A 14,714-nucleotide genomic window follows, 5' to 3' on the forward strand; every position below is an offset into this window, starting at 1 on the left:
CCATCTTAAGCCAAAGCGAGTGAAAATGTGCTGCTCGACTAGATGATACCCTAAGATTGATATTAGAGTATCGAAAATAAAACAAAGTTATGTTAAAAGAACTAAATTCATTCAAATATTTGATATTTATTGTCACATTTTAAAAAAATCATTTCAAATTTGAAGTTTCTAGCGACATAAGCTACGAATACGTTCAATGAATAGAGCTCTAGCACCATGCTCTGCTTGCTCCATTTTTTTATGGGCACAGGGTATGGAAGAAGAACAGGGAACAGAACTGCTCCCATTTCCGACAGCAAATGTGAATATGAATGACGGGCTGACAGCTCAAAACTCTCGTCTCGGTTCGTCTCGGCTTTCAGCTCTCAGCGGTTGTTGCAATTATGTCGCATCAAATAATTATAACTTGACTTGGCAAACATTTCCTGCGTTTCGTAATAATTAGCCAAAGAAGCCCCCAAGAGATGCCAGCAGCAGCAGATCAATCTCACACACAGAGCGAAGAACAAAGAACAAGCGCGCGCCCAAACATCAAGATGCGAATACCAACAACAAAAACAACAACCTCAACATCGACAACGACAACAATTCAACCTGTTGGTGCGAAGCGTTCGCTAATGGCGAGAAGAAGATCAGCGTGTAGACTGCAGACTGCAGACTTGAGCTTGCGGCTGAGTCTGTGACTGAGACTTGCCACAGCGCCCAGTTTGATTCTGGCCAGCGACGCGTGCGGTTGTCGCTGCTGTTGTTGCCGCTACAAATAGAAAAAAAATTCATAGTAAAGCTTATGTGTTGTTAAAGACATGCCACAATTGTCACCTGCGTCGGCTTAAAATGTGTGTGAAACTCAGTTAGCTGCGTCGATTGCAACTGCTGCGAAACTGTGCCAACTGCAGCTAAATTGGCACAGCTCTTCGGCTGTGTTTTGATCGTGCTGCTGACCCATTTTGTGGTAACCTGGCGTGGTCAGGTATCAAGGACACAATCGCCGACACAATTGATTCTAAGCTGCTGCTAGCTTTGTCGTCTCCCGCTGAGTGAATCATCCAACTCCATTAAAAATAACAATAACAAAACGGGCAGTAAAAGTGGAGCAGCAGTCATAAGAAATCTAAGTAGAAACAACACTTGAAATGGAAAAGCAGAAGACACCAACACCAAAACCAAATAACAACAACGATTGTAATAACAACGCAACAAAGCGACGACATAAAAGTGAATAAGAAATTGTCATGCTTTCATTAACAGCAACAACAGCGACAACAACAATAACAACAACATTAACAACAAACGCAAAACAAAACTCAAATTTAACTGTCAGCAATTTGTGTTAAAAGCAAACTCCAAAACAGTGACTCGTGACTCGTTACTCGTCCAGTGAACAGTGACTATGTGGTGGAAATTAAATTGTGATTTGCTGCTACTCAGCCTCTGCCTGTTGCTCTGCCAATTAGAGCCCATGAGTGCCAGTAAGTGCAGCCAGTTGTGCATCCTTATTACCCTGCCAGCCTTTACGCTAAGCGACATCTCCTATTCCTCCTCCTCTCTTGTTAGGCATACTCAACACATTGCTGGGCGTGCCGGCGGAATGTGTGCATCAGAGTGGCGTTTGGCCGTGCAAGCTGAGCTTCTCCTGCTGGCTGCAAGGCGGCAAGCATGCAAAAGGCTGCGGCAGCAACAAATTGCTCTTCAGCTGCTGCGTCAACGAACCCCATCAGCATCAGCATCCACATCAGCATCAATCGCCACTCGATAATCTCGTCGACTACAGCAAACTCAAGATGAGCCTCAACAGTCTGCCCAAGCGTATTATGCTGCGACGACGCGATGATAACGAGCTGCACAATGTCAAGGTAAGAGACAGCTGGGACTTTAGATTGTGTAATTACAGTAGACAACAGTATTGAGGTAGCTGAAATCAAAGGAAAATCACCGAGAAAGCTGAGATGTAGTATTCTTACGGGAAGTGAAAGATGTTTTAAAGGGAATGTTGGGAGTGTGGAGAGAGCTTAGATTTAGTTTTATTATGGGAATTGAAAGATATTCTAAAGGGAATATCAATAAAACAGCTGCAAAGTCTTAGGCTAAAACTAGAAAGGGAGAGAGCAAAATTTACTTTCTCAAACTTTACTTTGATTTAAAATTTTGTATTATTATCAAAAGTACTTACATACTTGAAACTTAGCAATGGTTAATCTAGAAATCTTTTGGCATTTGAATCTTGATTTAGTAATATATCTTTTGGGTTCAATTTTGACATAATTTCTTTTCAAGAATTTTTCTCGAATTTAGCATTTTTTTTTATGCTTTTATATGCTTTATATGTTAAATAAGGCAACAATTATGTTCTGAATATGTCTACCTAAAAAGGTAACGACAGAACTCATGAAAACCTTTCCGATATTGTGTAAGAAATAATAAGCCCAATTGCATAGATATGAGCCTAGGTGCTTGGGAAGACTTTTGGTTAAAAACTGTGCTAACCCATTAAGTTCCAAATGTGCCGGCTTTAACCGATCGCACAGCGTGTGAGCCGCGACAACAATGGCAACCAGACAATTGAAAACATTTGTAATGGAAAAACGAGTTTTCCACAGTTCTTTTTCAATGCATGTGTGTGTGTGTGCGAGTGCTCTCAATGCTGTGATTAATTATGCGGCAGAATTATGGTATGAACTAATCTTAATTTGATGATGATATTGCAGCCCGAATGCGGCATGCCACGCACAGCACAGAATACGCTGCAGAAGCGCATCATTGGCGGTCGACCGGCCCAATTCGCCGAGTATCCATGGCTGGCACACATACGAATCGCGGAGTATCAATGCGGCGGGGTATTGATCTCGGCCAATATGGTGGCGACGGCGGCGCATTGTATACAACAGGCGCAGCTGGATGATATCACAGTGTACTTGGGTGAGCTGGACACACAGAATCTGGGCCACATTCATGAACCGCTGCCCGTGGAGAAGCACAGCGTGCTCCAGAAGATCATACATCCGCGCTTCAACTTTCGCATCACACAGCCCGATCGTTATGATCTGGCGCTGCTAAAGCTCGCACGTCCCACGGCTTTTAGTGAGCACATTTTGCCCATTTGCCTGCCTCAATATCCGATTCGTTTGATTGGCCGCAAGGGTCTAATTGCCGGCTGGGGCAAGACGGAGGCGCACATGGGGCATGCCGGCACCAATATGCTGCAGGTGGCCAGTGTGCCCATCATATGTAAGTAACAAGTGATGGAAATAATTAAAATTTTAAATAATTATTTCCTTAGCCACCTTGGACTGCATACGCTGGCATGAGAGCAAGCAGATCAATGTGGAGATCAAGTCGGAAATGTTTTGTGCCGGTCACTCCGATGGTCACATGGACGCTTGCTTAGGTGAGTTAAGAATAAAAGGTGTTGCATACTTTTAGGTGGCTTATTAACCGCGCTCTGTTAAACCTTTAACAGTGACAGAAATAACATAAAATTAGCTGCCTATTTAAAAGTTTGCTGACTTGAGCGTTATATTACTAAAATTTTGTCGAGTGTTAACTCAATTAAAAATTTAAAATCAAATTTTGTTTGTCCGTTGTTTTTCATTAAATTATTATTGTGTTAAGTATTATATGTCCTAATCTAATTATGAATTAAACATTCTCCATAATGACTTTACCACAACAATATAAAAAATAATTTCATTAAACTGAACTATAAGTCCACATATTTGCTAATTGCTTCAATTTATTCTATAATTATAGTATTTCCTTCTATTAACTTTTACACATGATATATTATTTATTTTACAATGACGCCAACAATTTTCAAATTTCCACTACTAATTGGCATTATCCAAAATTAAATCTCTAAGATTTATTTGTTTTTCTTTTATTGTGAGATCTTGATTCACTTGTTAGTAGTAGTTATTTATATTATATGTGTTTAAGGAAGTTGCGCTTTGTTTTGTTTATTGTTTATATTAGAGGTTGGCGTTGATCATTATTTGTATTGTGTATGAGACTATCTAATTATAATTTAATTAAAAACTTCCAATTTGAATATAAATAACCGTATTACTTTTAAAATAGATGTTATACTAAGCTGTCATTAAATTATGTTGATATTATTTAGAACTAATTTTAGATAAATACATACAACAGATACAATACAACCTAGGGTTACAATTAAATTGAAATTTCACGATAATCATTGAATCCGTAACTATTTTTCGTCCCGCTACCCATAGGATAGAAGGGCATTATAACTTTGTGCCGGTGGTATATGTTTATCTCTATGGTATATTTTAGTATTTTTGGGGTATATTATTTGATGTATTTTAAGAATAATACGGCACTAGTCAAACTCACTCGACTGATATCTTTTTTTTTTATTCCCTCGCAGGCGACTCTGGTGGTCCTTTGATTATCAAGGAGCGTGGACGCTACGTGCTAGTGGGCATCACCAGTGCCGGGTTTGGCTGTGGCGTGGACCATCAGCCGGGCATCTATCACAATCTGCAGAAGAGTCTGCGCTGGGTGGAGGATGTCGTGCAACACAATGAGCTGTAGCACAGAAATTGAAGCAGTTCGCAGGGTGTGGCAAGCAAATCTCATTAGTTTATGCCGTGTAGCATTAAGCAATGGCCATGTGCAATCACAAACAATAACAAGCAATAACAATTTATTAGATTTATTAAATATTATTATGTAGTTAATGTAACTGTGTCCCTTGTTTCGGGGTGTGTGCGTGGGTGTCTTGAGAGCGAGTGACCGACCTTGAACGCCAGCTGGTTGGTGTTCAACTGTTGCATTTGGAATTGAATTACGCACTTTGCAACACGTACAACAAATTTGCCTTTGTGTTATGTCATTTGGCATTCGCTGCGCTGGCCCATTTCCCATTTAGTGTGCCTGCCATAAATGCCACAATCAACTGCTTTCAGCTCAGCCAACATCGAGCGCCGTGCAGTTGGCTACAGTAACAACAATAATAATTTGTACATTAAACACATTAAGACGAGTCAAGTCAAACACTCGTCGAATGTCATCTGTCAATTGCCCAATGTACTTAAATTATGTTACGTTTTGTTTTATTTGAGCATTGTTTTTATTTTTGTTTTTTTTTTGCTTGATTATTGCTTTGTCGTCAAGTGTGTCAAACTAATAGTTTTCCATGAACCCAATCGAGTCTCAACTTTAACTCCTCCCCCAAAATAGCAATCAATTATTTGGTCTTTGTTCAATTCAATTATTGAGCCAATGTTGCAGTTGCATTCGTTGCTTTATTGTTGCTATTCATTTTTCACGCTTGAGATCAACTCGAAATAAGATGTTGTATGCGTTTGGCTTTCGCTTCGCTGCCTGCTGCCCTGCTGCTGCTCTGTCTCTCTGTCTCCAACTCTATCGCTGGATGTCTGCAGGTTTTTCCTGTTGCAATTTGTACAATTGTTGTTGATTTTTGTGACTGTTTGGCTAAAATTACTTGGCAGCCCACAAATTGGTGGCAAAACTTAACTTCCTCTTTTTTCTACTTGCTGTAAGTGTGACTCTGAGCGCAGCTCCAAATTAAACATTAGTCATGCCAGCGGCAGCAATAACAACAACAACAACAAACAGCAACAGCAACTGGCAGAGCAACAACTAAGCAACATGCGATATGCAATTGCCAAGTGAGCGACAAAAGTTGCCGTCGTCTCTGCTCTGAGGCCACGTCTTGCCTTTTCTTTTCACTTTCGATTTCGATGCGAGTGTGACTCTCCACACACACACATACATAAACACAGCGACACACACACACACATACACTGGAGCAACCGCAGTCGGCGACTCTGTTTCACACTCTTTGGGCGCTTGCGTATTACTCAATAGTCAACGTTGCGACGTCTCTGCGGCGTCTGTGCGTGTGTGTTGGTGTATCGCTGTGTCTGTTGGTGAGCAGTGTTGATGGCTTTTTGATTTTGAATTTGTCAGCCAACTGTTTATTAAGTGTTTTGACGTTACCGCAAACTGTTCGCGAACGCAAAGTCCGCGCGCGCATCTAGAGCCCCGAAAAAAAAAACAAAAACAGTTTCGGTATTCGATATTAAACATTGCAACTCACTCACTTACTCGCTCGCTGTGTGAAAGAAAAAGTGCGTGACGGGGCTGAAACGATAAAGAAGTACGCAAAATGTTAAATTATTAAAGTGGCCGCGAAATATGCACTGTGAATTATTGCCAAATATTAACGCAAATTGTTATTGTTTGCGTCTTTTGTTTGTTTTGCTTTTGTATATTTTTATTTAATTCAATTTTAAGTCGCGACCGCCGCCTGCTATGCAAACGAGCGATTATTCAATCAAAAACTCGCGCCGCTACGTGAATTAAGTGAAACACACACAAATTGCACAAAATCGCAGACAAACAAGGCAACAACAACAACAACAGCAGCAACAACAAAGAGCATAACGGCAACAGCTACGATATCAACAAGCACAACGACTATATCAAACACAACAACAACAACAACTACAACGAAAGTATTGCAAAATGCGCTCAGTTGCATGGCAGCTGACGCTGCCAACATCACAACTGATGTTGTTACTGCTGCTTGTCGTGTGTCTGACTCGCTGTCTCGTTGATGCCGCGCACAGCAGCTACAACTCTGTCTACAATGAAGTGGTTACTCCAGAGCTGAAGCAGGCCATTGACAAGGATTTGCCCAAGCAGGCAAAATTCTTTGATGAGCTCGATTGTAAGTACACACCAAAAAACAGCGTAACGATTAGGTACACACTTAAAAGTTCGTTGCCTAAGTCTTTCGATTCAGCCGAGAGAATACTTAAGAATTTCGTTGCCTGAGTCTTTTGTCCTTAAGTTTAACTTTCTTGTGTAATCTGCTTTTACTTGAATTACGGGTAATTGAATAATTGAGTGCCTTCACTTCACTTCCTTTCGTCATTCTGAATCATCCTGAAATGTGCGCAATTCGATTACCTTTATTTCCTCGCAGTTCGTTGCCTAAGTCTTTTGTTTTGCCTGCCGTGACTCAGCAAACATGGACAACATGCGACAATTACATAATTTACATATTAGTTAACCTTGAGCGCAACATTCGATTCGATGTCAAGTTCACATGATTCACACATAACAAATTTACGCCATCAAATAAATATTTAATAGCGAAAGTTATTGGCTGGGTGTGAAAACGATACAAGTTGTGTTCGGTTCTTGGGTCACCCAACAGACAGCAGACAGCAGACATCTGATGAATGCGTACAGCTTTAATTGGGACTTTCCAAAAAAAAAAGAGCCACGAAAAAGTAAAACACGAATACCAATTAGCCCGCGAAACGCTTAAAGTTAAAGTTAAAGTTGGAAACTGAAGCTGAAGCTGAATAATTATTTTGTCGACAGAGAGGCGACATTAACATATGACTTGCCCATTCTGCGCCCCGCGACGCTGAATGAAAGCGCATGTTATGGTCCATTATGAATGGTCCATTAAAATAATTATCAAAATAAAAAGTAGATATGAAATATCATCTACCAATCTAGCTGCATATTACACAGCAAAGTTGAAAGAAGAAAAAAAATGACTGTGCAAATTGCAGCACAAGTTCAATGGCATGCATTGCCGCCACGCTGCCATGTAATATAGAAAATCCGCAATAGAAAAACAGGGTATAGAAAAACAAAAAGCAAAAGTCTCTCTGCAAAGCGACACTTAAAAACTACTCGGGAGCAGGAAAATCAACTGCAATTAACGACAATTGCAGGCGACATTCGAAAGTGTTAAACAACAGCCATGTTATATATAGATTATAGATTATTTTGTGATCGAATACACAGCATTCACTCACACTCAAACACTTGAACGAGTACTCGCATTCGTACTCGTAATAGAGCGCTGGCCAGCTAAAAGAAACCTTGACCAATAAAAGCAAAACAAAAAAGGCAAATCCCAATCATAGACTTGGCAACATGTTGCCAAGCTTTGTTGTTTGCAACAAAACTCGTTGTTGCCTTCTCTCTCTCTGTCTCTCTCTCGCACTCTCTATCTCTCGTTTACTCTCTTCATTAGCGTCTTCTCTCGAGCGCGCGCGTCTTCGGCTTGAGCAAGTGAAATGGCGAAATGCGAGCAATGCTCTTCGGCAGCTTCGTCGCTGCGCAAACACAAAACTTTGGCTTAGTTCTGAGCTGAATTTCCTGACGTGCGGTTGCCTTTTTGGTTTTGAGCTGCTCGATGCGCTAAAGCCACAGACAAAAACAAAGCCCCGTTATTTACAACTTTAATTTTCTTTTCGTGCGCCGCGTGCCGTGAAAATTGCCATCCGTTGCGCATGCGTAACTCAGAAAGTCACTGCTGAATGAAAATAAAAGTGAAATCCTTATCACGAAATTTTGCAAAAAGGATTGTGAAGCAAAAAGAAAGTGACCACAACAACAGAGGCAACAGCAACCGCAATAAAAGCAACTGCATTGACAAGTGTTGAAAGAAAGTGAAAGTCATCGCGCAATTGTCGTTGTTGCCGCTTCGCGCTCCTTCAGGAGCTGAACATGTCGTGCCACAGAAAGGATAATTGGCTGTGGCTTTGGCTCACACTTACCACAAGTTTCGTCCTCACGCCTCCCTCCGGCTACAGCGTCGCTGCCTTAGGCTATCCCAGCGCACAACAGGAGCATGACATGCTCATCTTGGACGCACTGTCGCGTCGCAGCGGCACCGGCTACTATGGCGAGAACAGCGTCATGGAGATGCTATCCCGAAGTACAACTGCCCCACCACACCCCTTTTCCCTAACAGTGTTCTATTCTTTTTTTATTTTGTGTGTATGTGCGTGCAACTAATGCCCCATTATTTTCCTATTTGCAGTGATACCACAATCGTGCCGCTTCCGTGGCCACAAATTCGAGTGCGGCTTGTCCATCTCGTGCGTCTTGGGCGGTGGAAAGCCGCTGGATCTCTGCTCCGGCGGCATGATCTGGTCATGTTGCGTAGACAAAGATCTCGACGCCGAGGAGAGTCCACATGCAGCGCCGGTCAACAATACAAGTGAGTAGAAAATCGCATTCTAAACGCCGCTTTTTGCTCTGCGCCGTTTGCCATTTCGCCAGCTGCTTTTCCCATCCGACCATCCAATTCATGCTCCTTCTCCAGTTGCAAAAAATACGTTTTAAAGCATTTGCTGCTCTTTGTCTTACTACAGAGCAACAAATTGCAAATTACTGCGCTTCGAGTTATGCAATTCACCGCATAATAGCGCAATAAATTAGTTCGCATTTCGAAAATGACAACAAATTGCTCGACTTTGCCTACACACACACATATACACATCTACACTCAATTGGCAGCCGCAGGGCAGCCGAGGCAGAAGCACAACAACAACACACAAAATGCATTGCGCTGACATTACCAAATTCAATGCAGACACTCGCTTTAAAGGTGTCAATGGTAGACCATCAATCGTGTCGATCAGGGAGCACTCGAGTGCAAAGCAAAGCAAAGTAAAATACAGCAAAAAAAAAAAGACTTAGCACTACTATGGACATTATGTGCATTATGTCATCAAGTCGATGACAATATCAATTTGTTGAGCTTGCAAATTGAATAAAGTTGTTTATCTAATTTAATGCAAACAAATTGAGTAAATAAACAGAAAGTTTACTTAGCTAAATGATTTGAAAGTAAAGAGTAACGACATTATATGTTATAAAAATGTGCATTATTGTTGATATAGAATTTGGTTCCATAATTAAATGATAATAGCATATTTTACTACATAAGTAACTATAGTTAGTAACCCATATTAAACAACTAATTTATTAGTGAGAGACATATTTAGTTCCGTTTTTCCTAACTATTGGTAACACTTTTCGAACAGTTAAATCAAGCGTAAAAGTAGATCGCGTTTCTCAAATGCTTTGCTCACCATTAACTCTTAACTATCGGTCAACGAGTTAAAGTTAATATTCAAATATATATCTATTAGTAAAGGCAATCATAGAGATAAACAAGTACAGAAGATTTAGTCAAAAGTACTCGACTGTGAGATACTCTCTACCCATTGTGAATAAAAGCAAAACAGTGCGGCATTAATTTTAAAATATATCAAGATTAGCATACCGCAAAAATCTTTAAAATATATTTGGTATAGTACTACATGAAAATATAGAGTGCAAAATATACCAGATTGCCAGCTAAAGCAACTAAGACCCGTAGTATGTAAGCGTTGAAGTTGCCTCCGTCCTCCTAATACATACATTTGCTGGAGGCACAAAGTTATAATATCCTCCTACCCTATGGGTAGCGGCTATAAAAACGAAATATTTAACATTTTATTGAAGAACTATTTGAAATCCAAAAATTTGTATATAGTAGAAATTATAATAAAAAAAATATATTGTTCACTTTGTTGAAACATTAACAACATTACTATCAAGTTTTTTATGTTAGTTTTATAATTCATACAATATTTGTGTATCAAATTTTAAATTTAGTGGCTTCTTCTCTTAGCCTTGCCCAGAAGCAATTAATTGCTTCGACCATTCATATTTTACTGTTTGCTGCAGTTTTTTTTTCGATTATGCACTTCGCATTCCTTGATCAAAATTTGATTTTGAATTGTTTACGCTTTACCATCAAGTGCATTCGTTATATCGTAATATCTGCACTAAGCTAAAAAGCAATAACAACAGATATTATGCCACACACTGAGCCTAGTACACATAAAAAAACAACAAAATAAAAAATACAGTTACTAAGCAGCTTGCTGCCATTTTGTTGTGCTCTGTTTAATTTTCTAGGCTTGTGCTTGGCTCTTTTTTTTTATGTGCATGTTACACAGCCGCAGCGACTACTACGAACAAATAACCAAAAAAAAATAGACAAACGCATTACAACATGTTATAAATAATTCTTAATGGAAATTTTTGTTGATGCTCATTAAAAATGAGCCGAAATTCAGTTTAATTTTTATACGTTTCTTTTTTTTTTTTTTGTTCATTGTATTTTTTGGAGCAATTTTCTTAAAGCTCGTAAAGAGCAAGAAGAAGTAGCGTGCGTTCTGTCTCTTCACTTTCTTCAAAAGGGGGAAAATGCTGTGAGTGTGTGCCGCTTTCTGGGAACTCTGATTTGTTGTGTGTGTGTTTGTTTTGGTTTTTTTAATTTTTTGGGTTTGCGTGCCAGTCGAGTGTAAAATTTTCTTAAAGTAAAAACGAGCGAGAGACAGAGACGCGACAATGAAAAGGCCAAAAAGTCTGCTATTGTCGGTTGCGGAAATAAACGAAGGTGAACGTTTTTGCATTTGAAAAGTGAAATTTTCGTGGCTTTGTTTTCTGAATTTTGCCTGCAACGAGTTTTATTTCGACTACTTCAACTTCTTCATTTTATTATTTTTATTCATTTATTTGTTTTGGGGCGTCACACACACACACACATACAAAATGTGGGAAAAATCACAAGCGCCAAAGTTACGACATTCCAAAAGCTCCAAATAAATCTCCTCCATCTCCTTAATACAAGAAAGTGTTAATCAAGTTGTGTCGTTCTGTGAATTTGGTTTTTGTTGTTTTTGAATTACGTGCGAATTGTTATCGCATTTATGTTGATGTGTGCGTGTGAGTGTGTCTTTGTTTCTGTCATGGACAGTTGGTCAGTCATTTGGTTTGGTTAGTGGCGACTTTAATTTCGACTTCATTGGCTCCGCGCGGTGACATAATAAAGTCGTGCTGGGTTCCCCCAGTACGAGTAATTGCCGGGGCGCAGTTTATTTCTTTTTATTATGATTACTTTTGCCTCGGATGTCTTTCACTTGCAACTGACGGATTTTGTGGCGAAAGTTGACCCTAGTTAAAAATGAATGAAAAGATCTCAGAGACACTTCACCAACAACACCATAAAAAAAACAAGACCTGGTTGTGCATAGAGGAAAACTGCAACATCATCATGATTCTTACACACACAGGTGACATAATACATTTGCACGACATATATCCCGATCTGTCACCAACGGGCAACAAGCCAGCGCATCATCAGCATCAACTCCAACACCATCAGACGCAGCACAACAATAACGGCCTGTCAGCGGCCTCGTCATCATCATCAACACGTCCCGCCTATCCCAACCACGCCTACTACAGCACAAAGCGTCCGTCGCATTACAGCAGCAATCCGTATAAGCCCAGCTCTAGTTCCGGTTCCTCCTCTGGTTCATCATCATCTGCACATCGCCCCGGTTCAACGAGTCTGAACAGTTGGGAACAGCATGACGTGAATCATTTGGGCATCACGAACCATCTGGACAATTTCTTTGATGTGGATGCACCACCCGACAGTAGCAGCGGTGGCGGTGACATAACACGTCCACAGCAACCGCAGAAGCCGCTGCCACACGAACCACAAGCTCAGCCCTTTGCGGTGGGCAATGTGCTCGATTTGAATGCCGGCGAAGCGGTGGATGAGTACGAAAGTGGCGGTGGCTACAACGATGCCGGTTATCGACCTGTTCCGGGTACTAAACCAACTGCTCAATATTCTCGTTACACTTCTTTCTCTTTCTTGGCACTAATGCAAGTTTTCCTTTGTATGCACCACAAAAAATCAACAACAACAAGAACACTACTCTCACTCACCTAGTTATAAAGTATTCTGCACTATCCGCTCTTGCTCTCACCTTGACTTTAGTTTCATATGGTATAAAGTTTGTACAAATACTAACTATCTACTTTAACTTTTCACAGGTTGTGGGGAAGTTTATTCACGCTCCAATCGCATTGTTGGCGGTCACTCCACGGGCTTTGGCTCGCATCCCTGGCAGGTGGCACTTATCAAAAGTGGTTTTCTCACACGCAAACTCAGCTGCGGTGGCGCGCTGATCTCCAATCGCTGGGTGGTAACAGCTGCCCACTGTGTGGCCACGTAAGTGACAATTATTTGGGGCTCTATCAATAGTTACTTCAACTGTTTTTCCATCTTCAGCACAACCAACTCGAATATGAAGATACGATTGGGCGAATGGGATGTGCGAGGCCAAGAGGAGCGTCTCAATCACGAGGAATACGGCATTGAGCGCAAGGAAGTACACCCACACTACAATCCCGCCGACTTTAAGAACGATGTGGCGCTCATACGTCTGGATCGGAATGTGGTCTATAAACAGCACATCATTCCCGTCTGTTTGCCACCGCCTACCACAAAATTGACGGGCAAAATGGCCACTGTGGCGGGCTGGGGACGCACGCGGCATGGACAAAGCACTGTGCCCTCTGTGCTGCAAGAAGTCGATGTGGAAGTCATCTCCAACGATCGCTGCCAGCGCTGGTTCCGCGCAGCTGGCCGACGCGAAGCCATACACGATGTAAGTGTCGAAGTATTTAAAACTCCTTTTATTAGCTAACTTATGTATACTTCCTTCCAGGTGTTCCTTTGCGCTGGATATAAGGAGGGCGGTCGCGATTCCTGTCAAGGCGATAGCGGTGGACCGCTCACGTTAACCATGGATGGCCGCAAGACGCTCATTGGCCTCGTGTCGTGGGGCATTGGTTGTGGTCGGGAGCATTTGCCGGGCGTCTATACGAATATACAGCACTTTGTGCCGTGGATCAACAAGGTTATGGCCAATGACAACAATGCGTAGAATCGAATTGAATCGATTATAACAGTCTCTCATTGGCTGGCTGTCATTAAGTAATCGAATTGGAAGACTGCAGTCACACACACTCGAGTAATTGCGCTGTTATTGTGCGTACGTGCATCTGCATCACCGTTGCCTGGCCATGTGATTCCTCTACGACTCGGGGTTGCTAGTGTTTAAGTATAAGCTCCCAAAGTTGCGCTCTCTTAGTTGCGCGCATCTTCTATTTATTTCTATTATTATTAATATTATTATATTTCGTTCACCACGTTTGTGTAACTTGTGCGTAAACATGCAACGGTTAACACTAATCATAAACATATTTATTACAAACGAATCGATTATAAAATTTCATGAATTTACACCTAATTTTATTGCTAATTGTAATTAATAGTTAACAAAAAATAAAAATGTATTAAAAAATAATTATACAAAGTTTTAATAATTAATTTAATTTCTTTTATTTTTGTATTATTAATTTTTCTTTTGCTTAGCTCATTTCAAATATACAAACGAATGACTTAAGACACAAACTGCAGAGCCTGTAAAACTAATTGTTGCATACTTTTAAGCGCAAACGAAAACCACGCTAGCCGAGACATTTCAGTTTTCGAAGCGAGTTGGCAGCACTACTCGAGCACCTTTTACATGATAAAATGCGGCAGATTCAAATTAAATATTTGTACAGAAGAAAAAAACAAACAAGCAGATAAAAAACGTGCGCTAGGGAAAACGAAAAGAGAAAATAAATAAATACATTAAAAAGCGAGAGAAATGTGCACAACACAGTACGCATCACATCATTTGGTAAGAACACCAGCTGAGTGCTGGAATTGTGGCAGGCAACAGGTGAGCCACACGATGCATGCATTGAATTTCTAATGATGCAACTTCCGTTGCAGACAACTAAAACCGAAACTTAACCTTTTTCTCCGTATGTGTATGTGTGTGTGTGCGCGTGTTTGTTTGTGGACATCAAATCGAATAACATAATCAAAAGAGCATTAGCTAATTAGACGTTCGACTCAGCTTGGCTTATCATTGATTCTGGCTCTCACTCTTGTCCATTCTTAACTCTTCGCTTTTCGCTCTCTTGGCATCCACACACAGCACACT

The 14,714-nt window shown here is 40.7% G+C and overlaps 1 protein-coding gene across 1 annotated transcript; it reads left to right on the top strand.

Moving 5' to 3' along the window:
- Positions 1-138: 138 nt before the first annotated feature.
- Positions 139-13,982, top strand: LOC132788145 (uncharacterized). The gene is made up of 13 exons (XM_060795475.1): positions 139-1,469; positions 1,555-1,853; positions 2,706-3,225; positions 3,278-3,385; positions 4,388-4,551; positions 5,527-5,654; positions 6,618-6,741; positions 8,473-8,734; positions 8,840-9,019; positions 11,931-12,476; positions 12,706-12,883; positions 12,944-13,322; positions 13,383-13,982. The coding sequence occupies exons 1-13, from the start codon at positions 1,391-1,393 to the stop codon at positions 13,599-13,601; spliced, it is 3,186 nt and encodes a 1,061-aa protein (XP_060651458.1). The 5' UTR covers positions 139-1,390; the 3' UTR covers positions 13,602-13,982.
- Positions 13,983-14,714: the final 732 nt, after the last annotated feature.

Source organism: Drosophila nasuta, chromosome 3 (genome assembly GCF_023558535.2).
Source record: "Drosophila nasuta strain 15112-1781.00 chromosome 3, ASM2355853v1, whole genome shotgun sequence".
Lineage (NCBI taxonomy): Eukaryota > Metazoa > Arthropoda > Insecta > Diptera > Drosophilidae > Drosophila > Drosophila nasuta.

Excerpts from the sequence above, each read along its gene's own strand:
- LOC132788145 (XM_060795475.1), top strand. The coding sequence starts at position 1,391 with ATGTGGTGGAAATTAAATTGTGATTTGCTGCTACTCAGCCTCTGCCTG. Across the intron at positions 3,386-4,387 it reads TCACATGGACGCTTGCTTAG|GCGACTCTGGTGGTCCTTTG; the intron begins GTGAGTTAAGAA and ends ATTCCCTCGCAG. Across the intron at positions 9,020-11,930 it reads AGCGCCGGTCAACAATACAA|GTGACATAATACATTTGCAC; the intron begins GTGAGTAGAAAA and ends TTACACACACAG.